This window comes from Nyctibius grandis, chromosome 1 (genome assembly GCF_013368605.1).
Source record: "Nyctibius grandis isolate bNycGra1 chromosome 1, bNycGra1.pri, whole genome shotgun sequence".
Taxonomy (NCBI): domain Eukaryota; kingdom Metazoa; phylum Chordata; class Aves; order Nyctibiiformes; family Nyctibiidae; genus Nyctibius; species Nyctibius grandis.
In genome coordinates this window covers 74,002,662-74,017,238 of record NC_090658.1, presented here as the reverse complement: position 1 = coordinate 74,017,238, position 14,577 = coordinate 74,002,662, and the positions used below count along the sequence as shown (strand labels likewise).

The window sequence follows — 14,577 nt, the reverse complement described above, 5'->3', positions numbered from 1 at the left end:
GAGATAGCTCTTCACAGTACATAGCAACAATTTTTCCCATGGGGTTGAATTGGACATAGCAAATGTGGAAGCAGCAAGGTTATGAGCCTCCTCTTACTCTGAGTTTTTTTGAAGTTAGGGATTTAATACGCTAGGAGAAAGCAGCAGTGAGTTGTAAGATTCAAGCGGCAGCAGAGGAGCAGGCTCTGAGAATGCCCCTCTGTGAGAATGGTCTCTATTTTTGAGGGGCCGGCCGGACCCCCCCTGGATCCTTTAACTAACTCCCAAGGCTGAAATAAATAACTCTGGCCTCTTCTGTCATGTGCATTGCCAACAGTAACACCTCTCTGAGCTTCTGGAGTACCACCAAGTCCCTGTGTTGTAGGGTGATGCTCCTTGGCAGATGAATCAATGGCCACAATGTGACAGTATAATAAAGTCACACTGACAATTTTATTAATTTTTTTCTAACTTGACATCCTCAAGACTAATAGTAGCTCTGGGCTACTCTGATTGGTGGTGTGAAAGCCACGCACAATTGAAGTGAAGGGATAAAATATTAATAATGAGAGGGGTCTTTAATGTCCTGTAAAATGTCAGTGGAAGGCAAACAACCTTCCACAAAGTGTGCACAGAAAGTCTGGAGAGCATGTGAAAGTTTTAGAGAGGGGCTTCCAAAGGGAAGGTTGATTACGGTGATTTTAATTACAGGGTGAGTGAGAGCCAGTGCAGACAGAGAGCAGATACCTGAGAAATGAGGGTCAGACCACTGGCTTTTGAGGTACTGTTGAATGCTAACAGCCTGCTGGGCTCTAACTGGTTTCTGCAGCTGTGTGACTGGCTCCATCCACCACTTTGTGCGTGTATGAATACATAAAGCCAGGAGAGAGCAGAACCCTGGGTTTTACCTCTTCTTGCAGTATTCAGACAGGAAATCTGAGTCTCAGTTACCATTTCCTGGGTTTGGCAAACTGCTTTTCGATGCATAATCTTTCCTCCTGCGTTTGAGATCAACCAGGACAGACTAATCCCAAGATTAAGGCGGATCAGATGAAAGGCTGTTTCCATAGCAGATGCTGTCATATGAGTGCTGAGTTCCTCTTGTGATAGAGAGAGGCCATAGGGCAATGCAGATGGTGGGGCAAATCCTGTTTGTCTTGGCTAATTGTCAACTCAGTCCTAGTTCCTTTTTCCCCTTGTGACGGATGCACTCGACCCCTTAACCAAACCAGCAGCAGTTTGGTACAGGCTCCAAAGGACTTAAAGGCCTGAGCCATAGTCAGGCCATGAACTCCTTTAGTTTGAATCTGTTCTCTGAAACCCACAAAGGAGCAGAGTGACAGCAAGCATTGATGCATATGAGCTTGGAACACCGATCATGCGATTAACACATGAATAGTGAGTGGCTTTTCCAAGACTCATCTATCATCAAAGAACAACGAAAATTGTGGGTACGAGGAGTCTCGTGCATACCTTTCCCATTGCATGTAATTTGACTACGAGCCAACCACTTTATCCCATAAATATGACAGCCTCGGTGAGCCTTCTTTGAGCTTGCCCTGCCAGGCAGAGTGGCTGCACGGCAGTGATCTCCCCTTGAGCTGGGACAACTGTCAAGATTGCTCCTCCAGGCACAGAGACCTTTTACCAATGGCAGATATTTGGTAAGTGACTGATAGCAGGCTGAATTAATACTAATGAAACATTACTAATCCATGGAGCTATTAAATATTAATTATTATAAACTTTGTATAGATAATTCCATCAGACATAAACCATTGTCCAAGTCTGAGACTAAGATGGGATCTAGCAGCACCTATGCTCTATCAGGAGTTTAGAAAGCAAGGGGGTCCACACTAAACCCTGTGACTCAACTGGAGGATCTTCCTTACCCTTTTGTGTCTCTGGTCTCTGTGTGACTCATTCTAACTCGAGTCTAACTCAACTTTCTTTTCATGTTTCTTCCATGCAGTAATTAATAAGGTGAACCTTGCCATCAAACTTCTTGAACCTCAGTAAACCACTGTTAAATTTTGTTAAATTCCATTGAATTTCTTGAACTCGGCAAATTATTATTTTTACCTCAATGAAACCTATTGCTATGTCTCTTTTGAGTGAGGTGCATTCCACTCTTTTTGCAACAAATTGGCGTAGTTGGCAGGATCCTGAACCAGGATTCGCAACACCCCTGCAGAAAAGAAACCACACCAAGCATCCAATTAAGAGACTGAATTGGTTGAAATTCTAACCCAGGCTTGTATTTACAGCTCTTGTGACTAATGATCTGCACTAAGGTTTGCATTAGTTCATGTTTAACTTGGTGAGCAGCAGTTTGTGTGGTTCTGGACCCAGCTACAGGAGGGGACTGCCTGCTGACTGCCTAAGGGTTGCACTGTAGAGCTGCACACCCGCAACTATGCTGGAAAAATGAGACATCAGATCTAAGAGCTACCCTCAGAATGACTTAAGCAGGCCTAACGAGTAATTCCCTTGACAGAAATTGATGCTACTGAGACTGTTCCGTAAAATTGTAGCAGTTGATTTCACTGTCATCTTTGGATGAGGCTTTCTACAAAACAGAGAAAACAAGGTTATCTGTGAGGTGTAGCTGCTATTTCAATATTTAGATGGGAGATTCTTACTGAGACCTCCTTCCGACACAAAATGTAGTTACAGTTCCTATGACAACTGTTCCTCTCTCCTCTGGAGCACGGACTAACGGTAGCATTTCATTAGATGATCATGTAACACTGGGCACTGTGACAGCCTTGTCATCTCTGCTCTAGTATTTGCTCCTAAATGGCATTTAGCTGAAGCCTGCTTGTATTGTGCAGAAGATGAATTCGAGTGACTGACCTCCACCGTGCTTACTGCCTGCCATCTCTGATTTCCCAGCTTCCTGCTTTTCATTAGTAAGCTCACTTCCTACCAAAATACGTTTGGTAGGATGAATTTTAGTGATAAAAATTTCTAGAAATTTTTTTCTGTGGTAGCAATTCTATACACTGACTAATGTTAATTAATATAGTATCTTAAGAAGTACATAGAGTACTAATCCCTATCAAACCAATCTGCTGACAAAAATTCATGAGTATAGCAGCCAAACCAGACTACGCAGCAGACTCCTATAGTTACTTCTGCAACACACTTAGGAAAAACTATAACAAGTTGAACAGATATATTAAAAGACTTTATTCACAATAGAGAAATTTTTACAAATATAAGTTCTTAAAAATTAAGCATCTTGATCTATTATGTATTCCATAATTTCAGTTTCTATAAAGATGAAAAGATTAAATGGACTATGTACAAATCAAAAACATATTAAATGCATGACAGAAATGGATAATATGTATGATGAAGTCACCATAGAAACAGTGAGCCATTGGGCATTGCAAAAATCTGTGTACAACCAACACATATGCAATACTTATCTCACAAAAAATCAAAACATTTTTTTTTCCCCGTGAAACAATGTCCGTGCCATTTAAAGTGATTTACCTCTTAGGACTTAACATATGCAGATTTAAATGCATTATTATGCTACAAAGAAATGGAAAAAGTATAGGCAGTGTGTTTATGCAAAGCTAATGCCCCCCCCCCTCCAATAAAGCAATATCTTTTGCTCTTATGAATGACTGGGAACACAAAGTGACCACCACCTGCCACTTCCACACAGCTAGTTCAGTGAACGGGAAACTAAAAAAGTGTTATCTCAGCAATCTAACAAGCAATGGTAAGTACTGACTGCTTCAAAATGATTGCTCTAACTTTGGTGTTTTGGGGTTATTTAAAAAAAAGGAAGAAAAATCAGTATATTCTCAGTTTATGAAAAGGTTTTTTTTTCTTACAGTTGGCAGATCTACACGTTGTACAATCTTCTCGTCTACTTACATTAGTTTACAAAAAGTACAGTATAGTGCAGTTTGTACATACAACCTGAATACCAATACCAGTCGCATCAAATTTGTGCTCTTTCAAATCATTGTAACTCCCAAACTAAAAAAAAAAAAAAATATTCATACTAAATGTCTGTATTACAAGGAAGCAGTCATGATGCTTGTATTTAAGCACATAGGACCCAATGCAAACAAGAGTTGTGTGTTTGTAGCCTGCTTTTTGAAACATGGAGAGAAGCGATCTGGTTCTCCACTGTTCCTCTTCAGCTTGTTAAGTAAAGGCAAGACCACCAGACACATCTGGGGGAAGCATACCGTGGTTAAGAAAACCATGTAAAAAGAAGCTTACAGAACACATTTCTCAAAGTCTGGTTTTGTCTGAGCTAGTGTAGTTATTTAACTGATACAACGCCTATAGCAGCACGTGCACAACCATGTGTTAGGCAGCAGCAGATGACCCGATAAAGATAACTAAGGCAAAAGTAATTATTATTACTTTTTGGTTAAAGAGGGAAGAGAATTTTTTTTTTTTTATTCCACAGCTATTATTTCTCTGTGGTACTTGGCGGGGGGCTGGGAAGCTCCCTTATAAATACTGTTTCTGAAGAAATACAATGAAATATTTTAGTCCTCCAATGATACAAATTCTGGAGTATCAAAATCAGCAGGAGTTCTGCTTTTCAACAGAGGAGAGCCAAGACTTCATCCCTGCTTGTTCAGTTTCGGAAAACTGTTACTGTGACATGAGGGAACCCATGCTTTAAGGAAAAAAAAAAAAAAGGCAGTAAAGCAAAAAGTCTTGCTCCAATGTGCTGGTTCCATGTAAGCAGGTTGTATCCGAGGCAGATGCACATACACTTGTATCCATTCTCCCAGTGCTGGGTTGCCCAGGCTCAGCAGGGTACCCCTGTTAACTTCCATGTACGAATGCACAGCTCTGCCAGTCCTGCGATGGAAGGATCAGCATCACTGAAGACCCTCTTGCCTTGCCCCATACATAAATAAATGTCTTTGGCAGCTCATGTGGCACCTGCCATCTTCTCTGTCTGCAGGGGAACCAGAGTGGCAGTGCTGTCTTTACACACTCCAGAGGGTCAAGTTTATGGGTCAGCCTCCAGCTGCTATATATAAAAATGTAATCAGTTATCTTTGCTTTTGGCTTCTACATAAGAAAACCTACATTGCAGACCTCTGTCAGTATAGGAAAAAATGTACTCTGTAATGCCTGAACAAACAAATGTGCTTCCTCAGCTGTAATAAGCTATGCTGGACACGGGAGCTATCTTGCTAAATACCTTTAAAGAAGATTACTGTTCAGAACCACGTTTGTTTTGCTGCAGTCCAATCAGTGAATAATGTGCTTTCTCAGAATGGGAAGCCAGGTGTTAAATCCTACTCAAAATGTACGAAAGTCATCCTGTCACTAAGTGAAAACATAGCTAGACTTAATAGTTGTGCAAACCACTTCAAACTACACTTAAGTAGAAACAGGAATTAATAGTGCCTCATATTTTTTTCTCTTTGGTGATGCCACAAAGTAAAACGTTTTTGGAAAAGCTGTTGCCTTTCTTAGTAAGTCAGGCCTTTAATTTAGGAAATATTTTTAAGCACACCGAGTTTCTGTCACTCGGAGAAGACAGACTCAGTGCTTTTAGAAAGTTTTAGTTCTATGCTGGATAATTTCCTCTCTGAATGATGATCTTCTTTAAGGACACAAGTTTTCTTCAAGGCATCTGAACATCTAGTTTTATTCATGTAGATACATTGAATTGCTTTGTGACAATAAACTATCAAAGTCTGATGTCAAGTCTGAACCTATCTGAATGTCTGAGAAAATCACAGAAAACCAAACAAATTGTTTCTGGGATAATTCTCAGCTCAGCTTCCAGGAGAATGTCATCAAGTATTATTGTCTTGTCTTTTTACCATCCAACCAAATGAAAGCTACTGGACTAAATATATAAGGAAGGTAAGACTCCCTTTCTTAATAAGAAATTACTATCTCATTTTACTCCACAGTAGCCTGACTAAAGACATAAGAATAACACCACTTAGAAAAGGGAGGAAACAATTTATTCTATTACAATGTTCTAATCAAAACCTAAAAAACTAAAGTCTGCTAACTAATGTGCTAAATTCATAAAAACTAAGTTTAGACTAACTTCAACGTATTCTGCAGTTTCAGAGTTGTGTCTGCATGAGGTGAAAATATTCCTACGTAGACTTCATTGACAATGAAATACATCATATACTTTACCAAGTAATGATAGACCCGCATAAGAAGAGGCTGTCACAGTCACAAGATTTGTCTTGGATGACACACAAAACAAATTAACATAGAACAAAAAAAGAAAAAAAGCTCTTTATACTTAATTCAATATGGCTTTTTGCAACATGGCAAAATATTACAGCTTAAAGCAGACATCTCCTCACAGAGGAGAAAAGAATTTTGCAGTCAAATTAAAAGCATAACAGGAAACGAGTAACATGCAGACCCTCTGCTCTTTTTGGCCAAGATGACACTGCAGCCTAACAAAATCTGGAGAGATGTCCTATTTCTTTTCTAAGAAGTGGTTCATCTGGATATGAGGAATGAAGTTTTATCATAGTCAGTTGGGGTCCATTCATAAATATTTACTGTTAAAGAAAACAGACTGCAAAACACTTGATTTAAAAATTTAACTCAGGAATTTAAAACCACATCATGTGCCCAAGTCCTGGAAAGAAACACAAGGAATGAAACCAAGTATAACTTAATCTTCATCTATTTCTGGTTTTCTTCTTTATTCCCATCATCTTTGTGAAGAACAGGGAAAGGATGAGCCTCTGTGTTGAAGACCCAGTGTTCGAATGGAAGGAGATCATCTTCAGAAAACAGCAAATACAAGTACCTGGGAAGAAAAAAAGCAGGAAATGTGACCACATCAGGGAAGTGAAACTACAATAGTTTTCAGGAAAACATAAATACCTGATTTCCCTAGATGAATGCACCAATGGAAACAGCTGACCAACCACAAAACACCAGTAAGTCCCAGCATGACAGTGGTTAGCACAAAGCTTTGAGGCTGTTCTACTCAGATTGGACTCAAGGGCACTAGCAACTGGAGACCAACAAAAGAACGCCTCTATCCTCACAGAGGACAAAGAAGTTGAGGCTATCGAGGTTAAATATCAGTTCACTTCCATTTCATCCTCGGTAATTTTATTACATATTGTTTTGATAATATACAACCATAGTAATTTTTTTCCTCCTGAATGTCCACATATATCGAGGTGTAGGAATGAAAATATTGTAGTCCAATCCTATCTTACTTCGGAGAACAACCTGTGGCTTAGGATTTTTAAAGAGCAGGAGCTTAGGCAGCCATTTACTAAGATAGGGTCTATTAAAACCAGCAGTAAACAATAAACAAATCCAACATTTTATTTATTGTCCTGATACAGGGTAGTAGCTACTGTAGCATGATTATTGAAGTCTGCTTAAAAATGAAAGTCTGCTTAGCAAATGAAATTTTATTTTTTCTCAATCACCATCCTTCCCTGAAGGCTTTTCTTGGTCTAATTCTGATAGGCCAGTTTAAAAGGCATAGTAGAGGCAGTGCACTATCTCAAAAAAAAATGCCAGGATGTACATAAATGTATTTATGGTATTTCATTTAATTGAGTATTACACTTTCTGTTGAAATGGCATGATTGCTTCTTTCTGGGCTTTGCAACTTTCTCTTGCACAGCAAAAAAAAAGTGAAGAGACCAAGACAAAACTTCCTTTATTTCATTAAAAACTTAGGAGATGGTGACAGATAATGAAAGCTTTTGGTTTTCCTTTTAACAGGCCATGCAAGCTTATCATGCAAGTTGACTTCTTTTTTCTTTGTCTGTAGCTTTAAAATGGAAAGTATGCAATACAAGCCTGGTAAATCTTCTGTCTACTCAATTTTACCTAGTGTTGGCATATATAATCAGATCCCATGAAAGCTAGGAGATGTAATTTCTCAAGAAAGACTATCAAATACCTTTATCAGAAGTAAAGGTAATTTCCAGAAGTCATAGAATTTAGTTTATTGATACAGAAGGAAAAAGAAGGCAACTTTGGCTTCCCATCACCTAAGAAAAGCTTTACTATTTCAGTCAGATTTTGTTATATGAATGTCAAGGGTACTAATGATAAATACTTATCTGTAAAGAGGGTACATAGAACTACTTCATATTAATGAAAGTCAACTTTCTTAACTTACTTGAGTGTCTCTGAAAGGAAGAAACTTTGCTGCACATCATCATGGCTTTCATGATTGTTATAAACATCTCTAATGCCGGAATAGCCACCATCTACTCTGCAATGTTTTTCCAGTGCCTGAAGAGGGGGAAAAAAGAAAACCCAGTGGGATTAACAAAATGAATCATCTGTCAGTTTTTCTTTGTTTGACAAAAAAACTGGCAAAAAAAATTGTCACAAATTTTATGATAAGGAGATGAAAACTAGATAAAGTTCTAGATAGAAAACTCTTGACATAGGCACACATGTCTAATTTTACATTTTGGAAGAGAAGTAAAATGATAAATTAAGAAAAGAAGTGAACACAAACCAGTTTTCAGACGGAAAGACATGGCTGTATGGATGTAAAGATATATGGATTTTCATTTATTTTCTTTTTCCTCTTTTTAATAGGAATAACAATAGCCTCTCTCTCACAGGCTTGTCTATCAGCCTTCAGAGATCACGTCACATATACCTTTCTTGGTCATATTTTAGTGCTTAAGAATTATTGTGATAGAATTGAATCCCATGATAAAGACCAGTCTTTTCCTTACCTCCTGTAAGTTGCTTTGAAAAAGGAAAGGCAGCTCTCCATCTTTTGTGTTAAGTTGTTTGGTTTCTCTTTGCAATGATTTCATTTTTTGATGGGAAACCTCTGATACTGGGCTGTGACTGAACTTCTTTGCTGCCGTAGGTACTGTTTCTTTGCTGCCTTTCTGAAAAGGCTTTGTCTCTTACATGGGAGTAGATGGAAAGCTAGTATGCAGCTGGGTTTAATGCAACATGTTTTAGATGTAAGAATAAGAACATGTTTTTCTCTAACTAGTATCCAAACTATGTATTCAGACTGATTCCTATTTTACAACAAAAAGGAGCACACGGACCACCTAAAAATATAATTTCTGCCCACAGGAATGTTCTATATAATCAGCTAATTTTGAAGGGGAAAAAAGATCAGATGAAGGGTGTATACAGAAGGGCAAAAACCCACGTACCTGGTGCTGGAAGTGTAGAAGGTATATACAGTTATACTATTTAATAAACTTTGCTGCTTTTCTTTATTTTAGACAGGTGTCTGCATTAGAAAGGTGGTACCTATATGCCTATCTATGAGCCATAACTTCTTTAAATAGACAGCTGTCCAATACCTGATTTGAATATTAGTTCTCTCATGACCACTTTGTTTAAAAATATTAATTCATCTTTCTTTATAATTGACCTATTTAATAAGGTTGAAACTATTCTTAGCCGCTTCATTTTTCTTGTTGTTTTGTAATAACTCTCTGGTATCATGCAGTATAGTAAAAGAGTGAAGAGAATCTAAGATGATTATATTTAAAACAACTCATTATTCAAAAACAAATCCAGAAAATGCTCTTTAGCCCAAAATAACTTCTCACAATGAAAATGATGGTAAGCATGATGGATTGCTACATTTGCTCAGGACCACACTACTCTGAAACATGGTGCTTGCTATGGAGACAGGTATTGGAGCAATAACTTTCAGGTAGAAACACCTGGAGCTTTACCAAACTCCGTATGGAAAGATGGAAGACAACTACTTCCTCGATTTCTGAAGTTATTATAAATATCACTGAAGTGATTCCAGGATGTGTAGATTTTATTTACGGAAAGATGCTGCATTTCAAACCACATATAGCCAAAAGCTATGAAAAGGCAGAAGATGTGTCTAAAACAAGCAAACAGGCAGAATAAGCGTTTTCTGATGAGAGACAGGACTAAAAGTCACTAACAATTACTGAGGTATCCATCACCTCCAGCTGCTCTAAAGGCTGTTCAAGATCTGTGTTTTGCTGTGAGTAGATATCCTAAACGTCCTTGTTTTTGCTGGAGTCCCTGTAGCTATCTGCATATATTTAAGCTTACATGTCAGGCTTTCCATAGTTTTCACTGGAGAGTAAGCTGCCTATTGTATTTTTAAAAGGAATTTTTCTCCAGGAGAGATCCTTTAAAATATAACAGGCCTGTTTATCTTTTCTTATGTGTCTTTAGGTTCTTTAATTTTCCTGGACATTTTTACTCAGTGACAAATATAGTTAAGTTTAAACAAGTAATTTCCCCTGGCTGGTACTACTTCCCTCTTGTCTATTTCAGCCTGCAATGAATTCAAAATGCTGAATCTATGTCTGGATTTTCAATGTCAAACACAAGATTATGTTTTCCAAGGCACAGCAGAAGGAGAACTTGAACTTGAAGGATAAGACTATTATTCAAGGAAACATCTGCATTCTAAACAGGGTGAGGTAAAATAAAAGCAAATTGCATTTGGGGTTTATATGCTCTAACATGTAGTTAGAGCCTTCTTTATGAGTTCATTATAGGGTGATACCATATAGGTACCTGGACACACTGCTATGATGGAAACTAAGAGGTTAACTTGCACCATGTTAGCCACCTGGTGGTATCGACTTGATGCAAGCAGGAAACACCTTACCCCTCAAAGCTACTTTCCACTTAACTAAAGGAACAGGACATTCCTGTGCGACATTAGCATGATAAAAGGGCTCTTGGTTGTCACCCTTCTTCAGCTGGCAGTAATGGCCTTTCGTGCCCATACCTGCAGTTTCAGAGTACATTGATGTTCACATTGACAGTGGGGTAGTGGTGGGTGGGAAGAAATGATCCAACACATTTTAAATTAGTAGCTCTCAGAAAACAAGGGTGGCTAAGATCAGTTATGCTAGAGTAATGGAAAACATCAAGCAGAGTGAAAACTGGCTGACAGCCTCAAAGTATCATAAAGGGAAAAAAACAAAGGAAGTGCTGTGAATTCAAAATATGTGCTGCATTTAAAATGCAGAAAGGGAGACTTTCAAGAGCTGAGCTGATAAAACCTTTCTGACTCAGTAACAGTAGATACTGCTGTTGGTCATAACTGCATTTTTTCCAACTGCTGAAGTACATACAGAATGATCTTGGACTCAAACTAAAGCAGGAAAGCAAGTTTCCAAATTAGAAATGGGGAGGCTGGAGCATGTTTTTAGTCTATGAAAGTTAGAGAATGAATTAATAGACTTGTTGGAGAGTTTAGAAGTCATGACCTATAGAGCAGCCTCCTTTTCAACTGCAAAGGGCACTAGGAAACAAACCTAAAGAGTTCTTATTGCCAGTGTCATAAATTGAAAATGGACATGAAACACCTGAAGAACAACTTTTTTGGGCAACAACAAACGGTCTGATTGTTCCTCCCTTTTTCTTGTTTCAGTCTCAGCTTCCTCTTTGTCCAACAGGTGTCAGTAATTAAACAAACGATATTCAGTGGTCAGGGACTTCCCCAAGAACAGAGGGGCGGAGTGCGTGCTCTCTGGTGCAAGAGGGAGGAGAACTAGTTGTGGTAAGCTATCATGCCACGTGCTGGAACAAAAAAATACAGTATCAGGTGGAGCTGTATGGGCTATAAACAATAAGGAAGAAGAGAAAAAATATTTGAAACTCACAACTGGCTGTAAAACTTCTGTGAAGTTGCAAGATTTGTTTCTATGAAACAATCAGATGCACATTAGGACAGTAGAAGATGGGTCTGTACAGAATGGGACCAGCTGCATCTCCCACACATGGGCTCTAATCCACTATGTTAGAGCCAGACAAGAGTAACCACAAGAATGTTAAACAAGGAACACATGGGGAGCGCTAAGAGGGTAAACGAGTGTACAAACTTGAAATAAACACAAACAAACTGAACCAACAGGGTAAGAATAATAATAAGGAAAACATTTCAATTCTTTATAACAATGTTATCAGTGTGGGCAGCAACAATGAGTCAGGAAAAACATCTCCTGGAGAAGGAACACTTGGCATTGCTGAAGCCTGGTGGGATGACTTCCATAAACAGCCATTGTAAATATTCCAATTATAATCTGCCTGGGAAGATTCCAGTAGTAAAATGTGTGCCTACGGGTGGTGTTAGTGAAGAAAAAAGTAAGGGAACAGCACTCTAAATTAGAGGGTTTTTTTTTTAAAATTGCTTTGGAATCATTAACTCAGAAGCATATTGTTTCAGGGCAGATAGAGCCAACACCTGAGGGAAGCAAATAAAATGTCCTAAATAACTACAGTCTACCTAGCTGAAAACAGTGTTGACTGTAGATATGGAATCGCTGTGAATATTCAAACAAGGAGGAGTTAGTAGAAGTATCGTTAATGCTAGCAGCTATTCTTTTATGGAAAGCAGATTTTACCACACATTTCATTTTTCAAGACTATCCGATTACCAAACTCAAAATGTTGATTTTTCACAACACTCAACAATATTTGCACAACATTTGAGATACCTTCAGTATCTCAGACAGTGAATACTGAATACAATAACAGATCTTGGTTGCTGTTGAGGGAGCCAGGTAACTGGCAGATGTCATGCTGCAGCCAGGTATATGGAGTTATAACCCAGTAACAGCTCTCTACTAGGGTCCTCGGGAATGAGAAATTGCACGATACAAGTCTACATGTTCTTCCCTTAGTACAGAGCAAACTTCTGCAACTAGTGGCATAGGTCCCTCCAAGAAAGTTATAATCATACACTCCTAGAAACAAGAGGTGTTGGGCAAACTGACAAACAGGATGTTTTTGAAATCCTGGAAAGCAGTAACTCTGCAAAGGAGAGATCACTGTGAACAAAATACTGCACATTTTGTTTTCTTTTTTTTTTTTTAATTTTTCTTAAGTATACAGAGCTGCAAAAATAATGTTCTCCAGCTTCTTGTATCACCTGTAAGATCTGAGTCTGCTTAGAAATTCCAAAGGAAGAGTGAAAGATAATTTAGCAGGGGCAGCATCAATTTGAGGAGAAAATAAGTGAACTCTAGAAGTGTAAGAAGGACCCATACTTGGGGGATGAAACATGGTAAATCCAAAGGCTCTCCTCTCTAACAGTAAGAATGATTAACCACTGAAATAAGGGAAACAATGGATTTGGCAAGCCATTTTTTGCAGTATTAGACTAGCTGCCCTCTTGGAAGGCTTGTGCTAGACAAACACAAATAGCTAGGTTCAGCACGACTTGTTGAAGCTCAAAGGCTAGTAGGACACAGAAATTTAAATCTAGAAGGGATTGTTATCACTAAGGAGTTCAGTCCAGATGACCTATGCTTTTTGAAAGTGACCCTTTTTTTTAAATGTTCGGTACTATCTAGTACTTTATCTTGGCCTTCATCACCTTAATTAAAATCACCTTTCTACAATTACTGTTGAAAATACACTTCATAAAACTTATTTTCATGTCCAAGGCATGAAATTTGACGCACGTTTGCACTTTCCATTCATATGCAGCAATACTCACCATCCTGAGCAGTACATCCAAATATGACCCTGATCTGAGAAGTATTTAAGAAGAAGAAATCACAAGATATTTTTCTAACATACCATACCAGCAGTATTTGGTTTTGTCAAAATGATCTTAGTTCATCGTTTTAGTAAATGCATCTCTGGAAATTCGATTTTATATTACTGATTTAAAATAAGTATTTACTCTCCAAGTGCTAAACAATATCCAGATATCATTCAATAGCTCACTTAACAAGATACTAGGATTTAATAAGAAAAAAGTCCAATAGAACATTACCTCTACAGCTTCCCATCCCCACTGCCTGTACTTTGGGTCATGCGTGAGCCGCCACATGTACATGTAGGTCTCTATGACTTCTGGTCGTAGGATGTAGTATTTTTCATTTTGTCTTGTAGCAATAGCCTCAACACCACCATCAAATCTGAAGGCTTCTGGTCCCAGTTTCATGCCTAGCCAATATAAAAACACATGCTAAAATAAAGGCATTAAAAAAATATCCTTTCATGCACAAAGCCAGGTTACTCAAAAGGTATATAATTGCTGGAAGATACTGCAGCACCCCCTGTTTTTAATATTTTGTAAATAATTCAGAGTAGGAGACAGCTGTTCTTCATCAATGCCTTAAATAGCAGTTCTAGTTTGAACAGTGATGCTAACATTTGCATTCTGGAAGACTTCATATAACTAGCAACATGTGAAATTTTGCTTAAAAGACAAGGATATTTACTTTTCTATATCAAACTGGAAAATACACTCTGGGACCTGAAATGCTGCCAGGGTTATTTTTACAAGAAGATGAAAGAATCTGAAGAAATTTCCTGCGCAGAAATCTACTTTCTTTATGCAATTTTATTGTTTGCAGCATTGTACCAACAGAACTGAGAATAAAATATTTTTTTGTGCATGAAACATGATTAATAGCTATACTGATGCATAAATGAACAGGCCCTCTCTCTTATTTGTATTTGGCTATACAGAAATTGGCAAAGTTAAAAAAAGCTGTCATGTTAATACTAGACTGAGTAGATATGATTCAGATGCAGAGAAATTATTTATAAAACAGAGCAGCCATTCTTAAAGTTACTCTTAGAGGAAAGCAGCATTTGCTCAGAAAGGATGAAGAGTTCTCACCACCATACAAC

At 38.1% G+C, this 14,577-nt stretch overlaps 1 protein-coding gene across 1 annotated transcript in view; it reads right to left on the bottom strand.

The window, feature by feature from the left end:
* Positions 1 to 3,225: 3,225 nt before the first annotated feature.
* Positions 3,226 to 14,577, bottom strand: part of MAN1A1 (mannosidase alpha class 1A member 1) — a 157,568-nt gene continuing 146,216 nt past the window's right edge. The window contains exons 10-12 of the mRNA XM_068395292.1: positions 13,712 to 13,884; positions 8,114 to 8,229; positions 3,226 to 6,769 (exon numbers count right to left, since the gene is read on the bottom strand). Coding sequence (XP_068251393.1) covers positions 6,643 to 6,769; positions 8,114 to 8,229; positions 13,712 to 13,884 — 416 coding nt within the window. The 3' untranslated portion in view covers positions 3,226 to 6,642. The remainder of the gene's footprint in view (positions 6,770 to 8,113; positions 8,230 to 13,711; positions 13,885 to 14,577) is intronic.